Here is a 13,318-nt window from a genome sequence, read left to right as displayed (position 1 = left end):
AGACTGTGAGCCCCACATCCAATCAATCACAATCGTATTTATTGAGCGCTTACTGCTGTGCAGAGCACTGGACTAAGCGCTTGGGAAGTACAAGTAGGCAACATATAGAGACGGCCCCTACCCAACAGTGGGCTCACAGTCTAGAAGGGGGAGACAAGAGAACAAAACCAAAACATATTAGAACAGTGCTTTGCACACAGTGAGCGCTTAATAAATGCCATCATTATTATTATTATATTAACAAAATAAAATAAATAGAACTAGATATGTGCAAGTAAAATAAATAGAGTAATAAATACGTACAAATATATAATACAGGTTGCCCCACATGGGGCAACCTGATTAGCTTGTAACCCCTCCCCAGCGCTTAGAACACAGTGCTTGGCACATTTTCAAGTGCTTAATAAATGCCATCATTATTATTATTATCTATTTCAGACCAAACCCCCTTTCCCACATCCTTCCGCTAGCCTCGAACTCCCCTCCCCCTTCAAAGCCGCCCAGACAACCACTGTCTCCACTTTCAAAGCCTTATTACGGTACCCATCTCCTCCAAGAGGCCTTCCCAGATTTACACCCTCTTTTCCCCAGCTCTCTCCTCCCTTCTGCATCTTCTTATGCACTTGGATCTGTGACCTCTGGACAGTTGCTATTCAACACCCCCTGCCCAACCCCACAGCAACTTATTGTACATATCTTTAAATTACATATTATAAATGACTTCTCGAATCATATTAATATCCATCTCCCCCCTCTCCCGTTTTGTTAGTATGTTTGGGTTTTGTTCTCTGTCTCCCCCTTTTAGACTGTGAGCCCACTGTTGGGTAGGGACTGTCTCTATATGTTGCCAACTTGTACTTCCCAAGCGCTTAGTACAGAGATGATGATATAGCGTTTATTAAGCGCTTACTATGTGCCAAGCACTGTTCTAAGCCGCTGGGGAGGTTACAAGGTGATCAAGGTTGTCCCACGAGGGGCTCACGGTCTTCACCCCCCATTTGACAGATGAGGGAACCTGAGGACCAGAGAACTGAAGTGACTTGCCCAAAGTCCCACAGCTGACAATTGGCGGAGTCGGATTTGAACCCCATGACCTCTGACTCCAAAGCCCCGGGCTCTTTCCACTGAGCCACGCTGCTTCTCTGTAAGTGCTATGTAAGTGCTCTGCACACAGTAAGCATTCAATAATACGATTGATTGATTGACTGATTGATTGAGAAGCAGCGTAGCTCAGTGGAAATAGCCCGGAGTCAGAGGGCGTGGGTTCAAATCCTGGCTCGCCAATTGTCAGCTGGGTGACTTTGGGCAAGTCACTTCACTTCTCTGGGCCTCAGTTAACTCATCTGGAAAATGGGGATTAAGAATGGGACAACTGATCACCTTGTAACCTCCCCAGTGCTTAAGAACAGTGCTTTGCACTAGTAAGCAGCTTAATAAATGCCATCATTGTTATCCATTAGATTTGTAAGCACGTTATGGGCAGGGAACGTGTCTGCCAATTCTGTTGTATTGACTCTCCCAAGCAGTTAGTTCAGTGTTCTGCCTACAGTGTTCTGTTCTATAATAATGATGGCATTTGTTAAGCGCTTACTATGTGCCAAGCACTGTTCTAAGCGCTGGGATAGATACCAAGGGAATCAGGTTGTCCCCACATGGGGCCTCACGGTCTCTCATCCCCCATTTTACGGATGAGGTAACTGAAGGCTCAGAGAAGTGAAGTGACTTGCCCCAAAGAGTCACACAGCTGACAAGTGGCGGAGACGGGATTAGAACCCACGCCCTCTAACTCCCAAGGCCCTGGGTTCTTTCCACTAAGCCACGCCGCTTCTCGATAGATACCCACTCATTGATCAGTAATAATAATAATAATAGGATTTATTAAGCGCCCCCTACTATGTGCCAAAGCACTCTTCTAAGCACTGGGGAGGTTACAAGGTGATCAGGTTGTCCCACGGGGGGCTCACAGTCTTCATCCCCATTTTACAGTTGAGGTAACTGATGCCCAGAGAAGTGAAAGTGACTTGCCCAAAGTCACACACCTGACAATTGGTGGAAGCAGGGCTTTGAAACCCCATGACTTCTGACTCCAAAGCCCGGGCTCTTTCCACTGAGCCACGCTGCTTCTCTAAGCAGTGTGGCCTAGTGGATGCTGCGTCTATCCCGAGCTACCAAAAGGTGACTACAAAGTACTCTCTATGTGGATGACTAGCCGGACAACTGAACCCCCCGCTGACGTATTTATCGTTTTTCAATCAATCAATCGTATTTATTGAGCGCTTACTGTGTGCAGAGCACTGTACTAAGCGCTTGGGAAGTATACAGTTGGCTACACATAGAGACAGGTCCCTACCCAACAGTGGGCTCACAGTCTAGAAGGGGAGACAGTCCTAAAGTGTCTTTCCATTTCTCCCCAGAGTGAATATCTGTTATCAAATAGTTGGCCTCGGCCTAACCCATGCAATTCACTAGCTAGGGTAGCTGGATCACTTGTTGAACACCTTCTGTGTCCTACGCTGATTCATTCATTCATTTATTCGTATTTATTGAGCGCTTACTGTGTGCAGAGCACTGTACTAAGCGCTTGGGAAGTCCAAGTTGGCGACACATATACGTTGATATAAATAAATGACAGGTAAGGACATAAGTGCGGTTGGGGTGACTATCATCATCATCAATCGTATTTATTGAGTGCTTACTGTGTGCAGAGCACTGTACTAAGCGCTTGGGAAGTACAAGTTGGCAACATATAGAGACAGTCCCTACACTGGGCAGTGGGCTCACAGTCTAAAATGGGGAGACAGAGAACAAAACCAAACATACTAACAAAGTAAAATAAATAGAATAGATATGTACAAGTAAAATAAATAAATAGAGTAATAAATATGTACAAACATATGTACATATATACAGGTGCTGTGGGGAAGGGAAGGAGGTAAGATGGGGGGGATGGAGAGGGGGACAAGGGGGAGAGGAAGGAAGGGGCTCAGTGTGGGAAGGCCTCCTGGAGGAGGTGAGCTTTCAGTAGGGCCTCGAAGGGAGGAAGAGAGCGAGCTTGGCGGATGGGCAGAGGGATTGGGGGATTCCAGGCCCGGGGGATGACGTGGGCCGGGGGTCGACAGCGGGACAGGCGAGAACGAGGCCTAACGGTGAGGAGATTAGCGGCGGAGGAGCGGAGGGTGCGGGCTGGGCTGGAGAAGGACAAAAGGGAGGTGAGGGAGGAGGGGGAGAGGTGATGGACAGCCCTGAAGCCCAGGGTGAGGAGTTTCTGCCTGATGCGCAGATTGATCGGTAGCCACTGGAGATTTTTGAGGAGGGGAGTGATATGCCCAGAGCGTTTCTGGACAAAGACAAACCGGGCAGCAGCATGAAGTGTGGATTGAAGTGAGGAGAGACACGAGGATGGGAGATCAGAGAGAAGGCTGATGCAGTAGTCCAGATGGGATAGGATGACAGCTTGAATGAGCAGGGTAGTGGTATGGATGGAGAGGAAAGGGCGGATCTTTCAGATGCTATCTATCTATCATGAAGCATCTATCAGATGCTTAGAGGGGACAGATCCCAAACGCAGAGGTGACACAGAAGGGAGAGGAAATCCGGGGAAAAGAGGGCTTCGCGGAGGAAGGCCTCTTGGAGGAGGCCGCCGTTTTTAATAAGGCTTTGAAGGTGGGGAGAGCGGTGGGTCCGTCGGATCTGGGGGAGGAGGGAGTTCTCCTCAGAGGGAGCACCAAATAGACAAAAATCAAGGCCAGGGAGCCGCTGTCTAGGTACAGCCGGGAGACATCCATAGTGTCCAATCTCCCTAGCCGAGTGCCACCTTCCTGTGGGAGTAAGCGGGCCGATCCCTGTCGCTCTGCCTTTCCTGACACATCGCCTCTCTCTCTTTTTTTTTTTTGATGGCATTTATTAAGCGCTTACTATGTGCAAAGCACTGTTCTAAGCACTGGGGTAGATACAAAGTAATCAAGTTGTCCCACGTGGGGCTCACAGAACTTAATCCCCATTTTCCAGATGAATCCACTGGAGGATCGCTTAATACACCGCTCTGCACGCAGTGAGCGCTCAATAAATACCGCTGATAGACCGGAGGGAAGCAAGGGCTGAATTTTAATTCCGCCCTCAGAAACAAGTTCTCTCGGGCACCCTCAAAATGTCTCCAGGCCCTTATTTTGTAAAACACGGGTAGTTCAATCAACTAATCATCGGTACTTGGGAAGCACCTTGACGTAGCGGCTAGAACACGGGCCTAGGAGTGAGAAGGTCATGGGGTTCTAATCCCTGCTCCGCCACCTGTCTGCTGTGTTGACCTTGGGCAAGTCGCTTCACTTCCCCTGGGCCTCAGTTAACTCAACTGTAAAATGGGGATTGAGACTGTAAGCCCCTTGAGGGACAGGGACTGTGTTCAACCCGATTTCCTTGCATCCACCCCAGCGCTCAGCACAGTGTCTTGTCACATCATCATCAATCGCATTTATTGAGCGCTTACTGTGTGCAGAGCACTGTACTAAGCACTTTGGGGGAGTACAAGTTGGCAACATATAGAGACAGTCCCTACCCCAACAGTGGGCTCACAGTCTAAAATAATAATATATAATAAGCATTTCACAATCACATAATAAGCATTTAACAAATGCTATCATTATTATTAGTAGGAATAAAAGTTCTTATTGAGTGCTTGTTGTACATAGAGCACTGTACTAAGCGCTTAGTACAGTGCCTTGTCACATAATAAGCATTTATACAAATGCTATCACTTATTAGTAGTAGGGAAAAATAGTTCTTATTGAGTGCTTATTGTACATAGAGCACTGTACTAAGCGCTTAGTACAGAGCCTTGTCACATAATAAGCATTTAACAAATGCTATCATTATTAGTAGTTGGAATAATAGTTCTTATTGAGTGCTTATTGTGCACAGAGCACTGTACTAAGCGCTTAGTACAGTGCCTTGTCACATAATAAGCATTTAACAAATGCTATCATTATTATTAGTAGGAATAATAGTTCTTATTGAGTGCTTGTTGTGCATAGAGCACTGTACTAAGTGCTTAGTACAGTGCCTTGCCACATAATAAGCATTTAACAAATGCTATCATTATTATTGGTAGGAATAACAGTTCTTATTGAGTGCTTATTGTACATAGAGCACTGTACTAAGCGCTTAGTACAGTGCCTTGTCAGATAATAAGCATTTAACCAAATGCTATCATTATTATTAGTAAGGAATAACAGTTCTTATTGAGTGCTTACTGTACATAGAGCACTGTACTAAGCGCTTAGTACAGTGCCTTGTCACATAATAAGCATTTAAACAAATGCTATCATTATTATTAGTAGGAATAATAGCTCTTATTGAGTGCTTATTGTGCCATAGAGCACCTGTACTAAGCGGTCCTCCAACATACTCTGGGTGTTCAAAAGTGATCAAACACCCACTACGGTACTGAAGAAGGTACAACAGAGTTAGTAAATGTGATCCTTGCTCTCAGGGAATTTATAGTCCAGTGGATTTTTAGAATGTAATTTGAGTATTGTATTGCAGTTACAATGCAATTAATTTCATTCAATGTAATTATGTAATTCATATAATTATGTAATTCATGTAATTAATATGTTGCCAACTTGTACTTCCCAAGCACTTAGTACAGTGCTCTGCACACAGTTAAGCACTCAATAAATACAACTGAATGAATGAATGAATTCAGTTTGAAATAGAGTAGAAAACTGATTGTCTAGACTAACTGGGTTTGAAGCTAGTTTAGAAAGTCCCAGTTTTGGAAACCCACACAACTGGATTTTGGCTATTTTGGAGTGGTGCCTTCCCAGTGCTGTGCTCAACTGTGGTACTGAATAATTGTGGAAGTTGTTAAGCGCTTACTGTGTGCCAGGCACTGTACTAAGCGCTGGAGGGGAACAGAAGCAGATCAGGTTGGACACAGTCCCTGTCCCACATGATGATGATGATGATGATGATGATGATTAGGAGGCCTTCCCAGACTGAGCCCCTTCCTTCCTCTTCCCCTCGTCCCCCACTCCATCCCCCCCCCCCTCTTACCTCCTTCCCTTCCCCACAGCACCTGTATATATGGATATATTTTTGTACATATTTATTACTCTATTTATTTATGTATTTATTTTACTTGTACATATCTATTCTATTTATTTTATTTTGTTAGTATGTTTGGTTTTGTTCTCTGTCTCCCGCTTTTAGACTGTGAGCCCACTGTTGGGTAGGGACTGTCTCTACATGTTGCCAATTTGTACTTCTCAAGCGCTTAGTACAGTGCTCTGCACATAGTAAGCGCTCAATAAATACGATTGCTGATGATGATGATGATGATGATGATGGCATTTATTAAGCGCTTACTATGTGCAAAGCACTGTTCTAAGCGCTGGGGAGTTTACAAGGTGATCAGGTTGTCCCACGGGGGGCTCACAGTCTTAATCCCCATTTTCCAGATGAGGTCACTGAGGCCCAGAGAAGTTAAGTGACTTGCCCAAAGTCACACAGCTGACAATTGGTGGAGCCGGGATTTGAACCCATGAACTCTGACTCCAAAGCCCGGGCTCTTTCCCACTGAGCCACGCTGCTTCTCATGGGGCTCACAGTCTTAATCCCGACTTTATAGATGAGGGAACTGAGGCCCAGAGAAGTGAAGTGACTTGCCCAAGGTCACACAGCGGACAAGTGGCGGAGCCAGGATTAGAACCCATGACCTTCTGATTCCCAGGCTCTATCCACTAGGCCATGCTGCTTCTCACCTGATTGGCTGGAAGACAATCCAATACATCTGTACCTTATTACTGTCAACCTTACCCAAAAGAGATGTATATTTGCCACATCATACAAAATTAAATTTCTTTTCAACCATGAGTTTAGTTACCAAATTCCTTCACCTCTCATTTCCCAGAATCATTTCATCCTATTTCAATCGCATTTATTAAACGCTTACTGTGTGCGGAGCACTGTACTAAGCGCTTGGGAAAGTACAATACGACAATAAGGAGTGACAATCCCTGTCCACAACGCGCTAATGCTTCAAAAGAGATGTATTATTTGGGGTTAAGCACCTCCACTAGATTGTAAGCTCCTATGGTTGGGATCATGCTGCCAAATCTGTTGTATTGTGCTCTCCCCAAGCATTTAGTGCCAGTCAGTGCTCAATAAATACTATTTGATTCATTCATTCATTTTAATCGTATTTTATTGAGCGCTTACTGTGTGCAGAGCACTGTACTAAGCACTTGGGAAGTACCAGTTGGCAACAACCCTACCCAACAACGGGCTCACAGTCTAGAAGGGGGACACAGACAACAAAACAAAACATGTAGACAGGTGTTAAAATTGGCAGAACAAATAGAATTAAAGCTATATCATCATCATCATCAATCGTATTTATTGAGCGCTTACTATGTGCAGAGCACCGTACTAAGCGCTTGGGAAGTACAAATTGGCAACAAATAGAGACAGTCCCTACCCATATGCACATCATTAACAAAATAGATGGAATAGTAAATATGTACAAGTAAAATAGAGTAATAAATCTGTACAAATATATACAAGTGTCGTGGGGAGGGGAAGGAGGTAGGGCGGGGGGGATAGGGAGGAGGAGAGGAAAAAGGGGGCTCAGTCTGGGATTGACAGATATGCACTATTTCAGAGGTATTATAGCTTCCCCAGACAATAATAGGATGCTTCAAAAAGCACAACGCAAGACTCCACAGGTTTTCTAGCCACCGAGTCACAGAGTGCATTCCTCATTTTCTGCCTCAAATTCCCCTACAATTTATGTCATTTTAACTTTCCAAGTTTCCTTCACACTGAGCATCTGGGTTTTGAACTATGTTTCCCAAACTCCCAACCTAGCAATTTTTTGAACCGAATCTAATTTTATTATTTCTAGCCCTTGATGCACCAAACCCTTCATCATGTCGGGGTTTATAGCCCTGCCGATTTAACGTGACCGTGGATTTATCTCTAGTGATCCACTACCCAGAAATATACACCGTACTGCACTCCAGCGATATAACTCTTCCTAGAAACACTGAAATCATTTACAGGTTTGCGATTACACAGCTTCTTCACATTCAACAGGGCCGATGAGCCTTCGTTTCCCCAAATTAGGTCAAATTATTTCAAGTCATCCAAGAGGCCTTCCCTAAACCTTCATTTCCCCTAATCCCACACCCTTCTGCGTCACCCTGGCACTTGGATTTGCTTCCCTTTTCCATTTCCCCCTCAGCCCCACGGGACTTGCGTCCATACCCGTCATTTATTTATTTATATTCCCCGCTAGACCGTAAGCTCGTTGTGGGCAGGGAAACACGGCTATCGACTCTGTTACGTTGTCCTCTCCCAAGTGGGACTTAACTTCTCTGTGCCTCAGTTACCTCATCTGTAAAATGGGGATGAAGACTGTGAGCCCCCCGTGGGACAACTTGATCACCCTGTAACCCCCCCCCCAACACTTAGAACAGTGCTTTGCACATAGTAAGCGCTTACGAAATGCCATCATTATTATAAGTGCTTAGTACAGCTCCCAAAATCCTACTGATGGACCAGCGCTACAGCGAGAGCCCCAAATAAATACTTACACTTTTTGACAAAGTTGCTCACGTGTTTAATCTTCATCAGAGCAGGGTTACGGCATTCTTCAAAAAGAACAAATAGGGAATCTAGGATTCCCTCCCGGGAGAGAGGAGACGTTTGCTGTTGAGTCGGGAAGGATGGCTTCCCCTGAAAGCAAGAAAGCAGCAAGTTGGCATTTCAGGCAGTGATGAAAAGCTTTGATCGATAATAAATTCCTGGAGCAAATTACAAACCATCCGTGAAAAACAGTTGCTCTAACTAATCCAGCCAGAACACAGTATATATATACTGTATATATGTATATATGTTTGTACATATTTATTACTCTATTTTACCTGTACATATCGATTCTATTTATTTTATTTTGTTAGTATGTTTGGTTTTGTTCTCTGTCTCCCCCTTTTAGACTGTGAGCCCACTGTTGGGTAGGGGCCGTCTCTATATGTTGCCAACTTGTACTTCCCAAGCGCTTAGTACAGTGCTCTGCACACGGTAAGCGCTCAATAAATACGATTGATTGATTGGAGCACAACCATTAGGACCCCATGAAGTTGGTTTTCGGAAACAGGTGCCTTCCAATTTACACCTCAGGTGAGTTCGAGACCCTGAATTCTAGAGACGTTTCTGATTCTAATTTCAACCTAGTTTCTCCATCCAAAGAATTTGATGTCACAGAAGCAATGAATACACACCAGGGCTTTATTATTTTAAGAGCGCCACGTGCAGAAAACAAAGTGAACATTTTGAGGATGCCACAAAAGGAAAGTGGGGAACATGCTGGCATAAGCGCTTAGTACAGTGCTCTGCACACAGTAAGTGCTCAATAAATACGATTGATTGATTGATTTACTAACACAGCAGAAGAGGGGGGATTTTCATTTCATGGTCCCCAAATTAGGCAGAGAATCTAACAGAGATATTTAGAATCTAACTAGGCAGAATCTAGAATTCCAGAATCCGGAATCTAATTAGGCAGAGATGTTAACCTACTTAATCAGCACCCTCTTCTCTTAAATTTTGAAATTAATGGGGTTCCGCGAGCGGGATAAATTCAACCCATCGTCTGAGAGCTTACAGAGTATGACGCTTACCCTGTCTATCACTGCCTGTATACTTGTTTTGTTGTCTCTCTCCCCCCTTCTAGACTGTGAACCCGCTGTTGGGTAGGGATTGTCTCTATCTGTTGCAGAACTGTACTTTCCAGGCACTTAGTACAGCAGGAGCTGAGGTGGGACTGAGAGTCAGGAGGACCGGGGTTCGAATCAATCAATCAATCAATCCATCGTATTTATTGAGCGCTTACTATGTGCAGAGCACTGTACTAAGCGCTTGGGAAGTACAAATTGGCAACACATAGAGACAGTCCCTACCCAACAGTGGGCTCACAGTCTAAAAGGGGGAGACAGAGAACAGAACCAAACATACCAACAAAATAAAATAAATAGGATAGAAATGTACAAGTAAGATAAATAAATAAATAAATAGAGTAATAAATATGTACAACCATATATACATATATACAGGTGCTGTGGGGAAGGGAAGGAGGTAGGATGGGGGGATGGAGAGGGGGACGAGGGGGAGAGGAAGGAAGGGGCTCAGTCTGGGAAGGCCTCCCGGCTCCGCCTCTTGTCTGAGGTCACTTCACTTCTCTGGGCCTCAGTGACCTCATCTGGAAAATGGGGATTGAGGCAGCGTCGCTCAGTGGAAAGAGCACGGGCTGGGGAGCCAGAGGTCATGGGTTCTAATCCCTGCTCTGCCACTTGTCAGCTGTGTGACCTTGGGCAAGTCACCTAACTTCTCTGGGCCTCAGTTCCCTCATCTGGAAAAAGGGGATGAAGACTTTGAGCCCCACGTGGGACAACCTGATGACCTTGTATCTACCCCAGCGCTTAGAACAGTGCTTGGCACTCAGTGCAAGGCCCTACTGAAATTTTATTTTGTCAGTAACAAAATTGCATTTTGTTAGTATGTTTGGTTTTGTTCTCTGTCTCCCCCTTTTAGACTGTGAGCCCACTGTTGGGTAGGGACTGTCTCTATATGTTGCCAACTTGTACTTCCCAAGCGCTTAGTACAGTGCTCTGCACATAGTAAGCGCTCAATAAATATGATTGATGATGATGATGATGATGATGATATTCTGCACATAGTAAGCGCTCAATAAATACGACAATGAATGGCTCTCATTTCCTCATTTTCCATTCCCTTGGGCATCGCCCTTGCACTTGGATCAGCAACCTTTATTCATTCATTGGAAGCAGTGTGGCTCGGTGGAAAGAGCCCGGGCTTTGGAGTCAGAAGTCAAGGGTTCAAATCCCGGCTCCGCCAATTGTCAGCTGTGTGACTCTGGGCAAGTCACTTCACTTCTCTGGGCCTCAGCGACCTCATCTGGAAAATGGGGATTAAGACTGCGAGCCCCCCGCGGGACAACCTGATCACCTTGTAACCTCCCCAGCGCTTAGAACAGTGCTTTGCCATAGTAAGCGCTTAATAAATGCCATCATCATCATTATTATTATTCTTTCAATTGTATTTATTGAATGCTTAATGTGTGCAGAGTACTGTACTAAGTGCCTGGAAAGTGCAAATTGACAACATATAGAGTTGATCCCTACCCAACAGTGGGCTCACAGTCTAGAAGGGGGAGACAGACAACAAAACGCGCGACAGCTGAGCGCTTTTTGTTGAGCGCTTACTATATGCAGTGCGCTGTATTGAGTGCTTGGGAACAGACAAGTCAACAGAATTAGCAGACACGTTCCCTGAGTAAACCCAGGCTCGCAGTCTCAGTGCCCATTTGAGGGATGAGCTAACTGCTTCACCCAGAGAATCAATCAATCAATAAATCAATCGTATTTATTGAGCGCTTACTGTTTGCAGAGCACTGTACAAAGCGCTTGGGAAGTCCAAGTTGGCAACATATAGAGACAGTCCCCACCCAACAGTGGGCTCACAGTCTAGAAGGGGGAGCCAGAGAACAAAACCAAACATATTAACAAAGTAAAATAAATAGAATAGATACGTACAAGTAAAATAAATAAATAAATAGAGTAATCATCATCATCAATCGTATTTACTGAGCGCTTACTAGGTGCAGAGCACTGTACTAAGCGCTTGGGAAGTACAAGTTAGCAACATATAGAGACAGTCCCTACCCAACAGTGGGCTCACAGTCTAAAAGGGGGAGACAGAGAACAAAACCAAGCATACTAACAAGATAAAATAAATAGAATAGATATGTACAAGTAAAATAAATAAATGGAGTAATAAATATGTACAAACATATATACATATATACAGGTGCTGAGGGGAAGGGGAGGAGGTAAGATGGGGGGGATGGAGAGGGGGATGAGGGGGAGAGGAAGGAAGGGGCTCAGTGTGGGAAGGCCTCCTGGAGGAGGTGAGCTCTCAGTAGGGCCTTGAAGGGAGGAAGAGAGCGAGCTTGGCGGATGGGCAGAGGGAGGGCGGGAGAAGTGACGTGGCTCGCCCAAGGACACCCAGCAGACGAGTGGTGGAGCCAGAATTAGAACCCAGATCCTCTGCCTCCCACCCCCGGCTCTTTCCACGCTGCTCCTTGGGGGCGTCCTCAATTCCTGTCACTGTTCATCATGGGCAGTATTTTTCTAACAAAAATCAAGGTGGCAGGGGCGACAGATCACAGATACTTGAGTTCAATGAATTCAATCGTATTGATTGAGCGCTTACTGGGTGCAGAGCGCTGTACTAAGCGCTCGGGAAGTACAAGTTGGGAACGTATAGAGACGGTCCCTACCCAACAGCGGGCTCAATGAATGAATGTCAGCTCACGGTGGGCAGGGAATGTGTTTGTTTATTGCTGTACTGTCCTCTCCCAAGAGCTCAGTCCAGTGCTCTGCGGACAGTAGGCGCTCAATAAATACACTTGAACGAATCGAGCCAGCTGGTCAGATGGCTTACTCCTTTACCTGGAAGAGAAGATTCAACCGGGAGGCCCGGCTGCCGATGGGCTCGGCCCCGCCGGAATCCACGGGATTGCGCACCCCGTATTTAAATTTCAGCATCTTGGGTGCTCACGCTGCAGGAGAGAATTAATAAAAAAAGGAAAAAATCATTTCGTGGCTGACGTAGAAACGGCTGGTACATAGGAAGCCCCCCCTCCAGGGAAAATGAAACACGGTCTTTCAAGGCATGGGCAAGTCACTTCACTTCTCTGTGCCTCAGTGACCTCATCTGTAAAATGGGGATTAATAATAATAATAATAATAATGGCATTTATTAAGCGCTTACTATGTGCAGAGCACTGTTCTAAGCGCCAGGGAGGTACAAGGTGTTCAGGTTGTCCCACATGGGGCTCACAATCACAATCCCCATTTTACAGATGAGGTAACTGAGGCCCAGAGAAGTGAAGTGACTTGCCCAAAGTCACACAGCTGACAATTGGCGGAGCTGGGATTTGAACCCGTGACCTCTGACTCCAAAGCCCGGGCTCTTTCCGCTGAGCCACGCTGCTTCTCTAAGACTGTGAGCCCCCTGTGGGACCACCTGATCACCTTGTAACCTCCCCAGTGCTTAAAACAGTGCTTTGCACATAGTAAGCGCTTAATAAATGCCATTATTATTATTATTATTATTATTATTATCATGATTACAATACTTGTTAAGCCCTTACTAAGGGCCAAGCCCTGTTCTAAGCGTTGGAGTAGTTACAAGTTAATCAGATTGGACACACTCCAACGCTTAGAACAGTGCTTGGCCC

The 13,318-nt window shown here is 45.3% G+C and overlaps 1 protein-coding gene across 4 annotated transcripts in view; it reads right to left on the bottom strand.

The window, feature by feature from the left end:
- CIT (citron rho-interacting serine/threonine kinase) overlaps positions 1-12,623 on the bottom strand; it is a 251,152-nt gene extending 238,529 nt beyond the window's left edge. For all 4 annotated transcript variants that reach the window (XM_038762428.1, XM_038762429.1, XM_038762430.1 and 1 more), the window contains exons 1-2: positions 12,528-12,623; positions 8,592-8,733 (exon numbers count right to left, since the gene is read on the bottom strand). In XM_038762428.1, the coding sequence (XP_038618356.1) occupies positions 8,592-8,733; positions 12,528-12,623 (238 nt within the window). The remainder of the gene's footprint in view (positions 1-8,591; positions 8,734-12,527) is intronic.
- Between the last annotated feature and the right edge of the window lie 695 nt (positions 12,624-13,318).

Source organism: Tachyglossus aculeatus, chromosome 21, assembly GCF_015852505.1.
Source record: "Tachyglossus aculeatus isolate mTacAcu1 chromosome 21, mTacAcu1.pri, whole genome shotgun sequence".
Taxonomy (NCBI): Eukaryota; Metazoa; Chordata; class Mammalia; order Monotremata; family Tachyglossidae; genus Tachyglossus; species Tachyglossus aculeatus.
This window is presented reverse-complemented; position numbering and strand designations above follow the sequence as displayed.